This window comes from Miniopterus natalensis, chromosome X (assembly GCF_054644295.1).
Source record: "Miniopterus natalensis isolate mMinNat1 chromosome X, mMinNat1.hap1, whole genome shotgun sequence".
NCBI lineage: Eukaryota > Metazoa > Chordata > Mammalia > Chiroptera > Miniopteridae > Miniopterus > Miniopterus natalensis.
Window position 1 is genome coordinate 22,923,941 of NC_142103.1, and position 20,472 is coordinate 22,944,412.

General features: G+C 35.7%; 1 protein-coding gene across 1 annotated transcript in view; it reads left to right on the forward strand.

The window, feature by feature from the left end:
* Positions 1–20,472, forward strand: part of AMMECR1 (AMMECR nuclear protein 1) — a 105,275-nt gene that overhangs the window by 78,858 nt on the left and 5,945 nt on the right. The window contains exons 3-5 of the mRNA XM_016198259.2: positions 3,320–3,434; positions 18,103–18,193; positions 19,597–19,693. Coding sequence (XP_016053745.2) covers positions 3,320–3,434; positions 18,103–18,193; positions 19,597–19,693 — 303 coding nt within the window. The remainder of the gene's footprint in view (positions 1–3,319; positions 3,435–18,102; positions 18,194–19,596; positions 19,694–20,472) is intronic.

A 20,472-nucleotide genomic window follows, 5' to 3' on the forward strand; every position in this document is an offset into this window, starting at 1 on the left:
AGTTTATGAAAAATACAAGAATTAAAAGTCTCATTTGAGTGTGTCTGTAAAATCAAGCTGTTTCCATCATGACTAATGTACTTTCACTATTTCAGAGTTTTGAAGTTAATGCTTTTGAGTCTTGGTATGGCAAGGCGTGATTGTCAGCTTCTCTTATTCTGAACATTCTTTTTTTTAAAGGCCAGAATGATTTTGCAACTAGGAAAGCTTGCTAGCCTGACCCTCAGTTACATTTTAGAAAATTTCCTTAATTTGAAATAGTTTGAATTATACCGAGCTACAATTTATCTTTCATTGGTTCGCTACAAAACAAAGTAAACAAAATGATAACTTGCCTCAGAGTGTTGAGAAATTAACTGTATAGCCACTTCAGCATGTGTATTTTAATGTAAAAGCTAGAGCTAGATACAAAAATCCCTTCATTAAAGGAATTAATTAAAAATTAATTAAAAAGGCAGAAAACAAGGGTTGGCGAGGATGTGGGGACATTTGAAAGAACCCTCATACATTAGGAACATACAGCTGCTGTGGGAAAGTGGTGGCTTTTGAAAAAGTTAAACATAGAATTACCATATGACCCAGTAATTCCACTCCTAGGTATCTGCCCAAGAATAATGAAAACATATGTCCACATAAAAAGTCAAAAATGAGTGTTCAGCCTTAGCCGGTTTGGTTCAGTGGTTAGAGCACTGGCCCGTGAACTGAAGGGTCCCGGGTTCGATTTCGGCCAAGGGTATGTACCTCAGGGTGCATGTGGGAGGCAACCAATTGATGTATCTCTCTCACATCAATGTTTCTCTCTCTCTCTCTCTCTCTCTCCCCCTTCCACTATCTCTGAAAAGAAATGGAAAAAAATACCCTAGGTTGAGGATTAAAAAAAAAAGGAGTGTTCATAGCAGCATTATTCATAACAGCCGAAAAGTGGAAACAAGGCAGATGTCCATCATCAGACAAATGGATAACAAAATGTGATTTATCCAGATAATCAAATATTATTAGGCAATAAAAAGTATGAAGTGCTGATAAATGCTACAGCATGAATGAGACCTCAAAAACACGCTGTGTAAAAGAATTCAGACACAAAGGCCACATGTTGTATGAAATGCTTATATGAAATGTCCAGAATAGGCAAATCTATAGAGACAGAAAGTAGATTAATGGTTTCTAAGAGCTGGGGGAAGGGGAGAATGTGGAGTGACTACTAATGGGTATAGGCTTTCTTTTGGGTGTGATGAAAATGTTTTAAAATTGGATACTGGTGACAATTGTACAACTCTGTGAATACACTAAAAACCATTGAACTGTATACATTAAAGGGGTGGATTTTATGATATGTGAATTATATCTCAATAAAGCTGTTATATATTAAAAACATTAGTGACTATATTACTATAATTACTTAAAATTATAAGCGCATATTTCAATTACATTTTTGCCAGGGGCTAGGACGAAGAGGGAATGGGGAGTAAGTTAGTATGTAATGGGTATCGTGTTTCAGTTGGGCAAGATGAAAAAAGTTCTGGAGATGGATGGTGGTGATTGTTGCACAACAAAGTAAATATACTTAACCTCACAGAACTGTACACTTCAAAATGATTAAAATGGTAAATTTTATGTTGTTATATTTTACCACAATAAAAAAATCAATAGCCCTAAAAAATTACATTTTATATTATTCTAATGTGTTTTCTTTTTAACAGGAAAATTGAAAGTGTGATTGGCCTTTTGGTTTTTTTATGCATGGGATTTTTCTGGTCTATGTTTTAGAGCTTCTCTCCAGTGTATGTGTATGCGTTGGTGGGGAAAAGGTGGAGTTTATACACACACACTGATCTCTTTACTTTGGCTTTGAATGAGAACTTGAAAATACTTTTAAAAACTTTATTTGCCAATAGGAAAATAAAAGAAGCCAGACCATAGGAAATTTATGTTGTTAAATTATAAAATAGTGAAATGCTGTTCTCAAAGTATGAATTATCATAGATTTCCTGATTTTCTTGGTTAATCTTGGCTCCTAGGCTGGGAAAGAAACGTTTATACTTTATATAGGACACCTCTATGTCTTTCTATGAGCATTTTCCTTTGTATAGCAGGATAGAATGACAACCAAAATGCATTGAAAATGCAAATGTAGGTATATATCTGTACAATACAGTGGGTGAGTTTCAGAATGCGAAAGAGGGGTTGAAAAAATGAAAAAAAAATCCAGCAGTGAGGAAGTCACTGAAAAAGGAATTAAATTATTTCTAAAGGCCACAGAATTTTATTAAAACCCAAACAGTTTGTAGACTCTAAATTTGTAACTTAGAGGTTAATCTGTGAAAACATGTCTAAGACTAGCTGCTATAAAAGACATTTGAGGATCAGTGTAATATAGTATGCAATCAGAGGTATGTTTAGTTTTCTTGATCAGGAAGTGGTTTCTTTTAAAAGTACAAGGAACCCACAGTACCTCTGTGTGTCTGTGTGTGTATCTATGTGTCTGTGTGTCAGTGTATTTTCTGTCTTTTCTATTGTTGCAGGAAGAATTATGATCTTCCAACATTTTTGTCCTTTACAGTAGGGTTTTTCTAGAATTTGGCATTGTGGTATACTACTTTTGATTACAGGATCCAATTGGAATTGATGTACCCAGAAATCTATCAATGTGATTAATGGTCTCCTAATCATACTTTTATTTCCTAGATTAGCCTTATTTCCTGTAGTTTCATAATTTTTGAGTCATATCTTGAATTACCCTTTTTATAGGGGGCCTGAAATCCTTGTGAGTAGTTTTAGTCTATAGTTTGCCTGATTCTTTTCATTTTCTTTGATTTCTTTTGCTTGAAGAAAATGAGATTTTGATCGTTTTTTTGAAATCTGAATGCTATTCTATGGTAACTGGCCAACCTAGTATGAACTTTTTTTACAACATGAAATGCATATATATTTTTTTCCACCAGCACTAGATCCAGAAGTCTTCCCACAAGTTTCCACTAGTCTGGTTTTTATTCTCCTCAAAAGTAAAATAAAACATTCTCAGACTCTACAAGTAACAGTAAAGTACACCAGGAAATGACTGTACAGGAAATGTGATTGATCATTCACTCTTTACAATTGAATTGGTTGTAGGATTGGCTAGTAAATGCAATCTATTGAATGAAAAAAGAATGACAACTAGAACCTTTGGGGGCTTTGAATATATTTGAAGATTATTGGTGCCTTTGGCACCTTACTGATTTTTTTTTTATCTCTTACCTTTTTCAAATGATTGTCTGCATTTGAAATTAGGAACACTCATATCTAGCGATTTCTTTAATATTTGCTTTGTTTTCAACAGTGCCCTTAAAGATAGCCGTTTTCCCCCAATGACAAGGGATGAACTGCCACGGCTCTTCTGCTCAGTGTCTCTGCTCACTAACTTTGAAGATGTTTGTGATTATTTGGACTGGGAGGTAAGACTGTAGAAAATCTTTAAAGAGAAATGAAGGTAACTTGTGAGTAATTGTTTAAAATTAGACCCAGAAAATAACTCTTTCAGCCCATTGTCCATTATAGTGAAATTAAGAGAGTAACATGGATAAATAGACCTCAGAACTGATCAGTGAGGTATGAGGGAAGGAGCTTTTTTTAAAGGCAAAGTGCCATGTGTTGTTTTAATCCCAAACTAAATTTGCTCTTCATTTTTATCCTATTTCTTCCCTAGAAGACCTCATAAAAGCTGTTAATAAATAGTAAGAAAGACTGATTGGAATTTCTCCTCTTACATCCTGGTGCACTCTGGTATAACTGCCACCAAGCAGTTAGGTAGTCAGAGGATACATCTAAGAATCAAGGAGCAAAAGAGGAGAACACACCACTTGGGGAAATATACCAGCTTGTGTGTAATGATAGGGTGTTAGTTAGGGTTAAATCATGCTAATTCATTCTTGGCCACCTTAATTTAATACACTAACAGATAATATTAAGGTTATATCTTGGGTATCTCTGTGCATTGCCATTATCAGAGTAGTCTATATCGATCATATTTTTATTCTTTAATATCTGGGGTTGGATTTTTTAAGGAAGTTCAGACTCTCACCATGATTTGCTTTGGTGTTTGGCAGGAGATAGTTAAGTGTATGTCTGTGAAATTTTACACACAGCCATGTTCACATTATTGAATGCCTACTGCATTTAAGGCACTGTGCTACATGTACAAAAGTACTAAGATTTCGTCTGCACCATAAAGCAACTTATAGCAGAGAAAAGGAGTATACACAAAGCACGAATAAATAAGTGAATAAGAGTAAGAATAAACAGTCTATAAGAAATAAAACATTGGGAATTCAGTGATATACATAGCATTCTCTTACACTCATAAATGACATGGTTGTATCACTATGATATAACATGTTTTAACTCTATTGTTTTTTTTAGAATGCCCCATGGTAACTGAGATATTTTGCCTCATGGACAGATCACTGTCTTGATAGTTAATTGGATTTGAGTTTTATTTTTAGCTTTGCCCTGATTCCTAGTGAGACTTTGGACAACTTACTCCACTACCATTCAGTTTTTCCACATATAAAATAAGACATTTATAAAGTTCTAAATCTTCATATGAAAAACCTCTATGATATAAATTATTATTGTTATGCCAGAGCTATTTAAAAAATTCTGCACAGAGTAGGGTGAAAGAGTTCCTTCTGGGTTTTGTTGTAGGGTTTTTTGGAGCAATATCAGAATATGAAAGCATCCTAAAATTTTTTTGTAAAGGAAAATATAAAACTAATTGATAGTGCTGATCCTAGAAAAGTTGGAATGTGTAAAGCCTTTTATAGAATTAAACATTCTTAATTGATTGTTTGCTATAAATTTATGGTTCCTATTTAAATTTTTCTTAAAGAGAAGTCTACCAGTATTATAGAAATATTCCACAGTAATTTATTTTTTCTTAATCCTCACCTGAGGATATGCTTTTTTATTGATTTTTAGAGAGAGAGGAAGGGGGAGAGAGAGAAGAAAAAACATCAATGTGAGAGAGAAACATCGATTGGTTACATCCCATATTCACCCCAAGTGGGGATTGAACTCACAACCTAAGTATGTGCCCTGACCTGGAATCGAACCCTCAACCTTTGGTGTATGGGACAATGCTCCAACCAACTGACCCAGCTGGCCAGGGCTCTGCAGTACCTTATTTTTAAATGATCCCAAATCATATCCCTTACTGACAAATATTACAGTTTGGTGTGTCTTTTCTTGTTTCAAGGCTACTTCTTTTCTAGCTGGAATTTTATTTCTGCTTTCTGAATTTCAAGGTGCTGTGTCGTGGTTAGGGTAAGAGTAATAACAGGGGAGAAAGCCTGATATCTAGGGGATAACTGAGCTACAAAAACACTTTTACCCTTAATTGCAGCCACCGAGGTGGAAGTATAGTTCAGGTGTGTGTGTGTGCACGTGCACGAGCATGCATGTGTGTGCATGTGCATGAATGTATACTGCATAAATATGTGTGCATGTGTTTGGGGGGAAGGAACACTGGGAGAATCCAACAGTTGTTAAATAGATATGGGTAAACAGAGTCTACCATCATCTTCTTTAGCCCACTTCAACTACTGTCTACAGCTAAATTTAACTTTAATATTATTGGGCTTTTATGTTCACAAGATGTATCAGCTTTCTGTTGGGAGAGTGAGAGGTCAAGCACTTAAGCATTGGTGCTGTGTACTCTTTCAGGGTGTATTTATCCTGTCTGGTCACTATCTGCCAGCTTAAATTTCTAGAAGAGTCTATATTGCTTCTATTTGGTATTATGTATTTAATACATTCCTTAAGGCTTAAATATCGGTGTCTATTTAGTTATGCTTTCCTGTTAAAGTACCAACAGAACATACAAGCATGTATTTAAGTACTTTAAATATATAAGTATTTGAAAGTGTTTTAGGTACTGGTAGAATGGCTGTGCTAAAAGGAAAAGACTATACTTTTCAGTTCTTATAGTTTAAAGTATTTTAGCATAAGAGAAATTTGTTCCCAAAGAGTAAGGGTGAAAATTACCTTTTAAAGTACAAGAATGTGATTTGGGGTCAAAAAAACTGTACCAGGGTCAGTGATTGAAAATGGAATGGTATTATTGTGGAATGGTGTCACAAGGATTATGATTAATAATTCTAAAAAAGCATTGCTACTTTAAACACAGAATGGTAAAGTTGAATTAAAGGCTTTAAAAAAAAAGTATATGTCAATAAAATTCCACTCCTAGGTATATACCCAAAAGAAATGAAAACAGATGTTGAAACAAAAACTTGTACTTGAATGTTCATAACAGCAGTATTCACAAAAGCCAAAAGGTGGAAACAACCCAAATGTCTGTCAACAGATTAAGAGATATACAAAATGTGGTATATCCATACAATTTAATATTATTCAGCCATATAAAGAAATGAAGTACTGATACATGCCATGACATGAATGAACCTTGAAAACACCATGCTAAATGAAAGAAGCCAGACACAAAAGGAGTAATACTGTGTAATTCTATTTTTATGAAATATCCAGAATGGGAAAATCCATAGAGAGCAATAACATATATTAGTGGTTGCCAGGAGATGAGGGGAGGGGGTGAATGGGAAGTGCTGCTTAGATGGGTACAGGGTTTCCATTTGGGGTGATGAAAAAGTTCTGGAACTGGATAGTTGTGGTGGTTATACAACATTGTGAATGTACTTGATGCCACTGAATTGTATACTTAAAATGATTAAAATTGGAAAATTTATGATATATGTATTTCACCAAATAAAAGACATATATGCAAATACATAGACATATTTAAATCTGTTTTCCATAATACTATAGTAATTCTAATTTATTGAAGAAGAAAACTTAAAATTGAAAAACGTAAAGAAAGAAACGCAAGCCATTCATAATCACACCATTCTGAGATATCCACTCTTAACATTTTGGAATATTTCTTTCAATTATTTTTCTGTGTCTTTGTATCTATAAATCTGCATATTTGTTTATGTAACTGAGATTATATTGAATATACAGTTTCTATTAAAAAGAGGATTATGGGGAAGTCTTTGTTTATGGTTTACTGTATCTAAGTTATTTATATGGCAAATTTCCTTTATGAGGAATCTGTCTGTATTATGAAAGTACACATTTCATTTTGGGAAATTTCACACTGTCAAATAGCTACAACTTTTCTTCCAAGAATGTAATATCCTGTTCATCATAAGTATCTCATTTTAACCTGAAATGCAAAGTGCTATATATGTTTATGCCTGAGGGGGAAACAGGAGATGATTACAGAATTTTAATAGAGAATTTTGAAGTCAAAGATCTGTAATGAATATGTTTCACATAAGCAGAAGCCTCTATCATGGGGTTTCTCTGGTGGAAGTAGTTTGAGAGTTGACCCCCTCTGGTGAATTGTGTTACTGCAGTAGAATTCCTAATTAAAGGGACGAAAATGCCCATATCAAAGCAGAGTGAGGGCAATGTCTAAAAGTCCCAAAGCATAATGGTAGGTAACTTCGATAACAAGACAGACATCCCTGTGAACATGAGGATGAGGGATGTGACCAGTGGTAATAGCCACCTAATTTTCAAATGATCAGCAAACAAGTGAACTGCCACAGGGCTGGCTACTCTGACTCTCATCTTCATCCAAGGTTTTATACTCAGCCTATTTTGGAACTCTCTTTTGGTAACATGTCTCTGATTTCATAATGGCACTTAGTAGGAAAGTAGGATTTATATCAGACTTTGTTTTAGGGGCTAGAATGCTTGTATTTGGTAATGTAAGGAATGTATGCTAAATGGTTTCTCAAGTGCATGTAAATAATTTCAAGTCAATGTTGAATTAACAGAATGATCAGTAATGCTTCCATATGTTCTATTTCTTCAAAATAGTAATTATCACATTTAAAATGAATGTCTATAGGTAGCTTCTCAAGGGGCCTGGGTAGTCATTTAACATAGCAAAACCACCCACAAAAGGATGTAAGGACAAATTGGAATAGTGGTCCCACCCTTCTGAGAATGGCTGATCATTGCCAGCATCCTGATCTATTTAATTGGCCTGGTAGGTATGAGAAGGATGAAAAGTGAATGATTTGGAGGAAAAAAAATCATTAACTGATAAATTGAAACGTCTACCTGCAAGGCTAAAATGGTTGTTAAGTGAAGAAAATTGCTCCCCTAGGGAGAAATCTGAAGTGATCTGCTTTGTGTTTGAACACAAAAATTTATTAGCATCGTTCTGTGTTCTACAACTGATAGCATTCTCTTAATTCTGAATGATAGGATGATTGACAGGCATGGTGCTTTAGAAACAAAGAAAAGCTCACGAAGCATGTTGGAGTCCTCTAATATGATATATAGCCTAGAACATGTATAGTTACACTATTTAGGAGCCATGTCTCTTAATTTTAAAAATCTGAAAGGTTATAAAACCAATAATATTACAATAGCTGGAGTTTAACTTGAGAAGTGATTCTAGTGTGTCAGTCATCTTGTAGCTGCTCATTTTCAAGATGATATAAATGAATAAGCTTTTTGTTTGTAGAAGAACTTGTATAACAGGTATCCTACCAACGACCTTCCGGGAGCTCCTGTAGCAATTTGCTGACACAAGACAAAGTATTTTCTAAACTACGGTCAGGCATCTTTTATTTCAGTTAGAGATATGATCATTTTGAAGGCACGAGGAAGAAATAGTTTCTATGTTCTGAAGTGGACCAATAGATCATATTTCAATAGATTAATAACATTTTCACAAACCATAAGGCACTTATGCCTCACCTGTATATACTGCTATCATTTGGGCAAAACATTGTGGTCCTAAGACAAACTGTTCCTTTTTAACACCCAACACTTACATGGCATCAACCCGTGCTGGGTGAGGCTGGCCAGCATGATTCTTGTGTGATGTCAGATCTGTCCCTAAACTTAAGAGCTAGACCCGAAGCCCCTAGTCTCGTTCTGTCTCTAAAGGACCAAACCATCTGTCATTGTATGTGAGCTTGTTGGAGTCCTGGTACTCAGAGAGCTGCACTTCACTTTAAAAGCAACCTCAAAGCACACCTCTTGAGTGATCACAGTTCCATTTCTGATGTATTTGGTTGCAGTTAATAATAGCGTGCTTTTGTAACAACCTTCATGAGAGTAAACACATGAGATGAATAAATTGGCTACCATCATTCTCTCTCATACATTGAGAAGTGCCTGTTCTCCTTTTCATCCACCCTTAAAGATTTATATTTTTCTAGCTCCTCTGAATGTACCACTGAAAACAGAGTTCCCGTTCATATACAGATGGTTAGCATGACTCAAGTCACCAAGTGAAATGACTTCCAGTTGTATATGTTCTGTCTACCCCATTATTTTCCCCAACTATGATATACACTATGTTTTGCTTCTAAGATTCCTGCCTTTAAAAAATATATATTTTTTCTAGATATATGAAGCCTATATCTGTATGAAACCTATATATAGATCTATAGCTAGATATAGATACAGATGTATAATGCCTATATCTATATGAAGCCTACATAGAGATCTCTATATATAGATAGATATAGATATATGAAACCTATATATCATATATCTATATACATAGAGAGATATATAGGCTCATATATATATACACACACATATATAGGCTTCATATATATATATATGCTTCATATATCTAGGAAAATGCTTTTCAATATTTTCTTAGAGACCTTGAGATTTTTATATATGATGTTACTATTAAGATAATTTAGTGTTTGCCCTGATGCTCTACTCTAAATGTTTTTCAAGTGCTGTGGAACATTGGGAAAGGAATGTTTCACGCTTCCTGGTCACCTATAAAGAATTTGCTGTGACTCAACAAGTCAATGTATCAGAAGCCTAGTGAGGAAGCAAGCTGAACAAAGTAAAGTAACTTCTAGAAGGTGATTTAATGCATACAAATTTCCATTAGGTTTTGGTACTCTTAGTGAAATAGTCTGTGTTGTCCATTCTTAGGCCTCTTCCAGTTGCTTCCTGCTTTCTCTGTGTGTCGTTTGGTGGGGGGATGTTTTCCTCCTTTCCCTAAGTACACAAACTCTTCCAGCCCTTTCCTTTGTAGTTGCATTACTGTCTATTCTTTCTGTACAGTTTGTGTGCATGCGTGTACAAGTGCGTGTGTGTCTGTGTGTCTGTGTCTGTGTCTGTGTGTCCCCAGCACTTAATAAAAAAGAGTCCTGCATTTTAGGAATGAGGAGACTCGGGTACTCTTCCTGACTGCCACTACCCAGCTTGGTAACCTTTCTGTATCTCTGTTTCCTCACCAGAAAGCTGGAAAAGTTGAACTGGCTAATACCTAAGGTCTTTGGATGCTGACAGAGTGTGATGCTGTGAATCCTCTTTTTAAAATAGCTTCTGTTTCATTTTACTTCCAGATAATGAATCACCACTAACCATTTAGATGTCATAAGAGGTCCTTAACTTTTAAAACAGCCATTGCTAACTTGAATGTAGGCAACAAAAGTAAAAAAAAAAAAAAAAAAAAAAAATAGTCCAAATTTTTAAATCACACATTCTAGATTTCTTTTTCACAAAAGAATTTTTCTTTTTTTCTTTTTTTGTTTAAAATATTGCAGATGTGCCTTTTTCTCCCAAGAATTTTCTTTAGGGAGAAAAATATTCTAAACCATAAATACCTCTATTTTATTACTGTATTGTCCCCTGTTTTAAAGTAACATTATATGTATAAATCTAAATTAAGCAGGTATATTAGGGAGTGATTATTCACTTTACAAATAAATATTTTGCTTTGCAGAGGTTTGCAAAGAAACTCTATAGGGTTTCTTTATTGTCTTCCTCATGATTTTAAGATAAACTCATTTACATAAATTCAACTCATATGTAATTTTTTAGGAACAAATCTTTTTCATAGACTCGAGTAAAACCATATTGAGTCAGATATTCAGTGTACAGCTCTAACCTGTGTGAAATTTTTCTTAATGTCTTATTAGGCAAATAATATTATTTTATATTAGGTACGTTTTCCAAGAAGTGTTTTTCCCCCAGCCTTTGAAAAGCGAACTAATTCACATCTGTAAATTTTAAGAAAATTTTATAGCTTTAGTTTCCTTGTCTGTAAGTTCACTCCCTTCCCCATTCCCATTTAAAAAAAAAAAAAAAAAAAGGTAGGAATGCATTTTTCTAACTTTTGATTAAAAGCAGGCTTTTTTATTTAAAGGTCACCTGTGTTGCCTGAACTTTCCTTGGAAAGCTTCAGGATGTTCAATTTTAAAGGAATGCACATTATAATTAATCATTACAGAGAATTACCCTAATTCTGACCAGGATTTCAGGTCACTTGAGCTGTCACTAGTTCTCTGTAAAACCATAATGTAAGAACAGTTTCCTTCATTGCAAATGATATATAAACATGTTTGGCTTCAAAGCTTTTCAAAGCACTTCTTCATTAGCCATGCTTTATTTAAAATCTTAACTAATTCTTTAAAAGTTCATGGGGGTAATTATTGGCTAGTTCAGGTATTTTAGAGCTCTGAGTCTGCTATTAGTTAAAATAAATGTTATCAGATTGTTGTTCAGTGCCCTTTGTGAAATAAATTGGCAGGCTTGTGTTCCTGACAGACAAGATGTCTAAGTCTCCTACATGAATCAAAGTTGGCACTAATTGGTCCTTTGGTAGGCTCTGCAAAAGCCAAGAATTGGTCCATGGAGACTAAACTAATCTCCAAGCTAAAGGTGACTAATTTGCAAAGATTTTAAAGAAGAGCAACACATGTATTTTGGTCAATGAGAGCTTTGCTGTTGCTTTTCACCAAAATAACGACAGAAAAAATAATCTCATCTGAGGTAGATGATGAAACAGTTTTTATAGTAGAATATATTAAAAGGTTACTTGTGCCCAAGTGATAGCTTTGCAATCAATTATCCTTTTAATTCATTTTTTTTAATTTTAAATTTATTTTTATATAATTTTTTCTGCTTCTAAAAGGAAGCAGAAAGTTCCTTTCTCCCTTAAAGGAACTTTGAAATCAAGGACAGCTACAGGAACTGGTCAGATCATGGATAAAAACTGCCTAACAGTATATATAGTTCCTTCAGGAGATTATTTTTTAAGTCGCTAAAGCAAGAGTTGTCTCTGGGTGGTACCAGGATTCCAGGTCATTTTTTATTTCCTCCTCTCTGCTCTTCTAAAGGGGTTCTGGGTAATATGCATATACTATTTTTATAAACAGAAAAATAATCCATGTTTACAATTGTTAAGGTTTACAAAAATAAAAATTACTGAGTAAGAAAACAAAACAATTGCAGCAACACTGATTTAAAATTTACTATTTGGCTAGAATCTGAAGTGTGCTTTGTTAACAATTGTTAATCTTTAAGTGTTAATTGTCAATCAGGTGGGCAGCTTCAAAACATCAGACTTACTTCTGAAATATGTGGAGTCAAGTGATTTAAAATCACATCTCTGAGGATTTGATGGGTAGATCTGGCCAATATGTAGTCTTTTTTTTTTGTAGTATCAGGATTGGGTAAAGTGATTCATTAGAATCTGTCATCAGCCTTTATGATTAAAATCTTAATTTTTCTTGCCCCAATCAGAATTATTCAGGAGTATAAGCTTAGAGTAGGCCCAAATTTGGAATATTTTCCTCTGTTATGTTGAATTTGCTTTCATTGGTAAAAGGAAGGGTTAGTGTCTTCAGAAGGCTGAGCTGGATGGGTGGGCCTGAAGGTACCATGGGGCTATGAGTGAGAGTGGACCATGCTGCATTGTGGTTTTTGTGCTTTTAGGAGAATTGCCACATATGACTCTTTCCTCCTCAGAATATAAGAAATGTCAGACTCTTTGTCAGACCCATGGACTGCTCAGTGCAGTGATTTTTTTTCTGTCCGTGGTACAACGGGCTGTTTTGTGAAAGAGCATGTGTTCTATGATGCCAGCCTCTAAATGTTAGGGGGTGTGTCAAACATCCTGAGTTCTCATTAGGAACAGAGTCCTTTCATTGAATTCAGTGAAACTGGCGTATTGAGCCCAGCAGGTCAGTCTTATGTGAATGACCAGTGATTGCTTTGTTAATTGCAAAGCATATTTTGCCAAATGCTACCAACAAAGACATGTCAAACAACTTTCGATTCTATAACCTCCTGATACTTTTTTTTTATTCAAGGCGAACTCACTGATAATCAGTGGAGTGAGCTATGGCCATATTACAGGAAAACCCAACATTTGGTTCTGAAAATGGGGGAGAGTGAGACTAACTGTGGCATTTGCTAAGACATGATGAACCTGAGGAAATAAATTGGTTTTATTGGCCAGGATGTGATCAGGGGCAGCTAAAGCTTTGAGGGTCAGGACTGTGGAGGTAATTATGGAATCAAATGGTCCAAGGTTTGGGTGGAGCCTGCTCGACTTAGCCAGAGCACATTTTGTACTCATCGATGCTTTTAGACAGATGACTCTTTTTCATGTTTCAGTATATCCAGATTGTTGTCTTGCTGATTAGGCTCCTAAGTAAAAGTGAGACCCTTTTGTAGTGCCACTAGTGGATTATAGGACTAACATTTGCCTTATAGACAGACTAGGGTATATTAAACTTCGACTCTGCAATTTGAGGAACATAATAGGGCATGAGGGCAGGTTTTTTTAATGTTCCTGTGTTGAGAGTCACTGCATTAGAGGATAATAGTTTTAAATGAAGCCACATTTCTAACAAGGGACCAGATAACGAGGATAAGTGAAATCTGCGGACAGTCTAGAAGCTTCATTTTGGCCATTATTTATAATCTCTTCTCCTACAAAACCTTTTATTATATAGCGAAATTGATTAATTTGCATGTATCTCTGCTCTCCTTGCCCACATGCTCTCTGATACCAGAGTGAACAAATAGAGAAATGGACAAGAGAGGAAAGGGGATGGGGCCAAGGCCAGGTGGAGGTGGTGATGCATAGTCCCCAAACTGAATAATCAACCCCAGAATAATCGAGATATATTTTAGGGGCCTGGCATTAACCTTGATACTTAATCATTCTGGGTGATATTTTTAAAAAGGTTATATAATAGCATTAATAAAAATCATTTGCTATGGAATGGTTCAGAATAAATACGGCTTTCTTTTTAGCATGAAATACGGCTCTATTGAACTGGTCTTAATGTTCCCTCAGCACACACAGATACAGCTCTGTTTAATTCCATATCCTCTTATCTGTAAGTCCTACATTTAATTTACTACCATTCTAGTTGATTTATAGCTTTGGTTAGCAAAAGTACAGTCTAGATTAAAAGGGTATTATCACAGCTGATGGACCTTGAAGGTATTTTTTTTCTCAGACCTAATAATTTTGAAAATGACTTATAGACTCTGGTGAGGCTAGATTTGCAAGCATCCATTTTTTGCCCACCTGGCTGTCCTTTGGGGAATGGTAATTAGAGGTGTGTTTGGTGGCGTAGTTTTCCCTCTTTATCCATCCTGAGAAATGGAAAGTTACTGTGATAGAGTTTTAGAGCAAGTTTGCTTCAGGGAATCCCAATTCCCCAGTTAGCTGATCTCTTATCTAGCTGATAATTACAACTACAGCCTTTGTCTCTTGGGATGCTGCTGGGCTGAAGGATCCTCCAGTCTGTCTAAGGGAAGATTCAGTTATTATACATAAGGGTTATATTTTGGAGTTGCAGCTGTGACAGATGCCTCCCTCAAAAAATGCAGAATTAGTTTTGGTGCTCATTTCAGTAGAGATGACTTAATTTGCAAAGCCAGTGATTTCCACAGGTTGGCCAGATTCGGTCATTCTCCACAGCAGGCCATTTTCCACTCTCCTGATTTGATTGCGCAGTATGACTATTTGGTGGCATCTGTGGTTCTAGGAGTAAGGAAAATGCTGTTGCTCAACAGGTGACAAAAAGCTATTATGCTTTGATTCTGTTTAGAGCATTATTACTATTGTCTTGATTCCACTGAAAAAATGAGTCACTCTGGTTTGGGCTTTATATCTTTGCAAAATATGATTTTGACCTATGATGTAAGTTATTTCTCACAGAGGATTCACTTTAAAATCACCATACTTACAGTTCAATTTACAGGAGCTTTCAGTTGTTCAAAATCATAGGAACACAGAAGAGAATGTAAAATTGTAAATGTGGCACTAACTCAAAATGGGAGAACTTTGATATTTTTTTCATATCAAATTTTATGTTGGGCCTTCTCAAAATACAAAAGTAAACCAATTTTATTTGTGAATAAATCAGGTTTTATTTTGGTCAACATGTCTTTCCAGTTTGGTCTTATTGAGGTTATTCATGTACCATATAATTGGTGTTAAACCTTTTTTAATTGTTAACTTACTTGGTTTTAAAATCTCTGAAATTTTTGTTGAAGAGCACAGAATGTACTCCTATGAAGGAAGGATTTATGCTTCTAAATCACCTTCAATTTACCTAAATTGCTTTTCTTTTTCAATACATGGCTACAGTTTGTCAGAGAATAAAAAATCACTGGGGAGTTTTCTTTTTTCAAACTATACTTGCTGAAACATGAAACCTCCTGAAATTCTGATAAACTTTGACTGCTTCCGCCCCCCCAGCTATTCCCACCCTATACCAGTTAAACATCACTGACTTAGTCTAATACTCTCAGCTCATAGGTAGGAAAACAGTCTTCCACTTTTTTTTTGTTTTTTACAAAGATCTATTTTTTAAAATATGTTTTTATTGATTTCAGAGAGAGGAAGAGAGAGGGAGAGAGAGATAGAAACATCAATGAGAGAGAGAAACATTGATCGGCTGCCTCCCACATGCCCCCGACTGGGGATGGAGTTGGCAACCTGGGCATGTGCCCTGACCCAGAATCAAACCAGCGACCTCCTGGTGTTTGAGATGATGCTCAACCAACTGAGCGACACTGCCTGTGCTCCTCTCACAATTTTTATTAGTAACCTAAATAAGCACCAAAATTCTTTTTCAATTTTAACATGACAGACTTGTATAAATTGAGTTAGAGCTGTAAACTTCACTTCAGTGAATGATGGGAGCATAAATCATTTACGCTGTATATTTTAAAAAAAAATTATGAAGGATGTGATATTGTTAAAGCAAAAATCTCAAAGTCATTGACCAGAAAGTCAGTATACGGAAACTGTTGCAAATTTGTTATTGTCTCAGTACTGTGTCAGGCACTGGGGAAATTTGTAGATGTCCTTTATCCTAGAAATGGCTGATAGCTAAGCATGCATATTTCTTCTCAGCTGTCCACAGTCATTTCCCACAGGACATGGGAGGCCTGATTGTGTTAGATTTTAAACAGCTGCTCTGATTGCATTTTCAGAAAAAGGAGATTCATAAGAATACTGATATTAAATAGATAAAAGTAGCCACAGAGATAGGCTTGAATAAAAAACATAAACTGCTCAAAAGATCTGACAGACGCTAATGGATGGGTGGATGAAGACCTGGGGAGAAAGGGAAATGGGTTTTCCAGAGGACTTTTTATTCCCTGAAAAATTGGAAATTTTCAGCCTAAGAGTGGAAGAAGCAAAAGGAGTTTTTATGGATCCCTTTTCCTCTTCTAGACCTTTACATCTATGCAGACAGAAAGAGTAAAGGTCTGTGACTTAAGTCATCTGCTCTGAAAAGAAGCCTCTTTCCTGGGTAAAGAGTTTTACCTGGCATTACATCTTCCCTCCAGTACCTTGGACCACTTTGCACTCCACTTGGGAACCATTGATCTAAAGAAATCATAGATTTGGAAGAAAAAAATGGAATTGTTAAGCTTTTGAAATTTCATTTTTATTATCAATGTTTAAAAACATTGTCTTTTTGCTCAGCCGGGCATGGATCAGCGGTTGAGCATCGATCTATGATCCAGGAGATCGCGGTTCGATTCCCGGTCACGACACATGCCTGAGTTGCAGGCTTGATTCCCAGTTGGGGGCATGCAGGAAGCAGCTGATCAATGACTCTCATCATTGATGTTTCTATCTCTCTCTTCCTCTCTCTAAAATCAATAAAGATATATATATTTTTAAAAGTTTAAAAATAAATAAATAAATAAAAACATTGTCTTTTTTATGATCTTTAGCTCTATATACACTATTCTATATAAGATATATGGGGAAAGGACATATTCCTTTTAATTGGATGCTAATCAAAGGAAAAATACATTACTTTTTAAAAGCGTTGGCAAGTAATTACACACACTGACTTGGAAGACTTTTTTAGGGTATCTTCTAAAGTTTTTCTGTCTCACATAAAAAAGGTTATAGTGGTCTCTGGGTTAGTATATAAGAAACTTCAAAAATGCCCTGCCCTAAGTGATTAGAAATCTTTATTGCTCTTAAGTTTAGCAGTAGAGTGTGAAGGCAGTGATGCAGATAGATAGCAAGGGTTTGACACTGGCCCACTTTAAACCGTAATACATTTTTTTTTTTTTTTTTTTAGAAAAGCTATATGTAATGATTGATGGTGTAGAATCTGATTGTTGTTGGTTTTTTCAGTCTGATCTGTGTTGTCTATCTACATGTAATTTAAGGTTATTTATGTCTTATTCTACGCACAGCCCCGGAATGGTGGTTCTGGTTCCAAACAGAATAGCACAGCCTGGCACATGTTGGGCACATACAAGTAAATGTTTTCCATTTCCATGGCTATCATAATGGCATTCAAATTCAAATTCAGTACTTGAATGGGAAAGGAGTTAGTAGCCCCAGATGTTTCCGAACTTACTGCGAATTGGTGATTGTACCTGAACACAAGATAGTGGTTCGCTATTTCTCTAAAGTTAGGTCCTTTAGTCAAGTTCCTTATTGTCATGAGTCACAGTTTGGGAGTGGGGGCAGGATTCTTGCCATTGACTCTCTTATTTTACACAGAACCAGAATGGTTGTTCTAGTTCCAAACAGAATAGCATAGCCCAGCACATGTTGGGCACACACAAGTCAATGTTTTCACTCTCCATGCCTGTCATAATGGCTTTCAAACCCAAAGTCAGTACTTTGGAAAGAGAAAACTGATATGCCCTTCCAAAACCAAGGGGGAAAGCAAGAACTGCATTCTCTTGAAAGTTCATTTATAACTTTTTCTTTGTTTCTGTGAAGAAGACTGTACTAATAAAACTGCCAATTTCTTTCAGGTGGGTGTACATGGCATTAGAATAGAATTCATCAATGAAAAAGGATCAAAACGCACCGCCACCTATCTACCGGAGGTTGCAAAGGAGCAAGGTCATTGTTGTACTTTATTTCATATGAGCTGGTGAAGAATTTAAACAAATATACAAATTGCAATGCAATATCTGACCTTGCAGTTATGTCTGATAATTGATCAATGTCAAATTATAAGAAATGACTCTTCCGTCACTGCCACTGCAATGTCTGTATGGAATTGGTTAATTACTCACACAGAAGTTGAATCTCTGTACTAAAAGTTTGACAGCAAAAACACACCAAAGTATACTTTCATAAAAGCAAAGATTTGTAAAAGCTGGGTGTTATTTTAGGCAATAGTTTGCTACAAATTCGAAGAACCATTTTCCCATATTCCATTGTACTATAGCCTTGTGTGATATAAACAAGCCTTTGGTTTGACAGCCACACAGTTCATTATCAGTATTAAACATTTCATTCTTAGGGGTTGTCATTACTCATTCTGGTACTACTAAGATTGCAGATTTCCCATTTAAGGTTAGGAGCATTGAGAATACATGAAGTAGTGTTTTATATACTTGGTCTGCACTTCCTAGTCAATAAACTTTTTCTATTTTGCAGATGAAATGTAAATCTTTATGACCCACCACTGTAGCACAAAATAACTTTATACTCTGTAGTATTTTGTCCTTTCTAGCCACTACTAAATTCTAGTTTCAAGTTAGTTGGAATGAATATTTCTTCTTCACATTATGGAGCTGCTTTTCTCATCAGAAAGTATATGTAATTTGGTTTTCCTGTGTTTATCTCATAAATATGTGAGATACATGACAGCAAAATTTAATATCATTAAACCCCCAACAAGAGAGTTAGTCTTTAAGGCAGTTATCTGAAGATTTGTTTCAAAAATGTCTTAATCCTGTAGTTCCATTGACTTCATAAAGCATACATAAGAGATAGAGGGACTTGGATATTAATATACCATCCCATGTCAGAACCAATAAAAATGCCCTTGAATATTGCACCCAAATACACTTGATTGACGACAGAAGATACCTTTAGGAACAGCAATTACCATGAGTTAATGTGGGAGTCCTAAATGCTACTGAGGTGGCACAATGATATTTCTGCTTTTCCCTCCCTTTTAAAGATGTCACTATTAGAGGAGAGTACAGTGCTTGTGGTTTGCTACTGAGACATGACTGAGCAGTTACTGCCAGCCTCTTTGCCTTCGAATGTGGCTGAGATAAAGAAGCCATTGTTGTTAGCCATCATGGATAGCTAGAATTTAAGGTGTGTGGCGGTGAACCTGCTTCTGTACAGGATGAAATCTTAGCTCTTCTGTGTGATTTTTAGGACCAAAGGAGTTGATGGCATTTGGTGAAAGTGATAGCTGACCTCCCTAGAAAGTCATTTTGTATTTAACCAAAGGTACTTCTTACATGTGCTTGACTGTATTTTATCGGGTCTACTCTCCGCAGGATGGGACCATATTCAGACCATAGACTCCTTATTGAGGAAAGGAGGATACAAAGCTCCGATTACTAATGAATTCAGGAAAACCATAAAACTGACCAGGTACAGAAGGCATTTTTCTAGTGCAAGGATAACCAGTACATTTTGATGCATGCGTATGCCTGTAATTCTTTGATTTCTTTGGTCTCTCTAACTGTACTTGCTTCTCTTTTCTGAAACAGAGTGGAAATGAATGGCAGGGCCATACTGAGGATGGATACAATGGAACTATGCTTGGCAGTAAAGCCTGTAAAATGTATGAGCCCATCCTTCCCACCTTTAGCTCTATGTGATTACTCTGGCTTTATACAAGCAAATCCTCTGGGCCTTTAGACTACATTATTGAAGAAAGTTACCTGAATTAGCTATTGGCAAGCTTTTGACGTGGCTTAGCAGAACCCCGGGATTCTGATAAGCAGTCCTCAAATTTGAATTTAACCTTAGAATTTTGGCAGTAATAGAAGTTTCCCATGGAAGCTTGCTGAAAAATACAATAAAGCTAGACTCACAAATGCTAAATAAACTTCTTCATGGGATAATGGGGATACTTATTTTAAAAGGAAAATATCAAAATTTTAGGCAAATGGGTTGTGGTTTCCATTTATTTTAATTCTATAAAACCACATTGAATGCCTAAAATGGACTCTCCTCAGCTCTGAGGAGTTATGAATTTGAAAATGCCTCCATCTCTGCTCTCCCTGAGTTCACAGTCTAATTGAAGGGCATGTACAAAGACGATTATTAATATAAGGCAGAATGTGATAGATGATGTGAGATCATAAAGTAGGGGAATAGAAATTCCAGGAGGGGTTAGGGGTAAGAAAATTTCAAAGAGGAGGTAG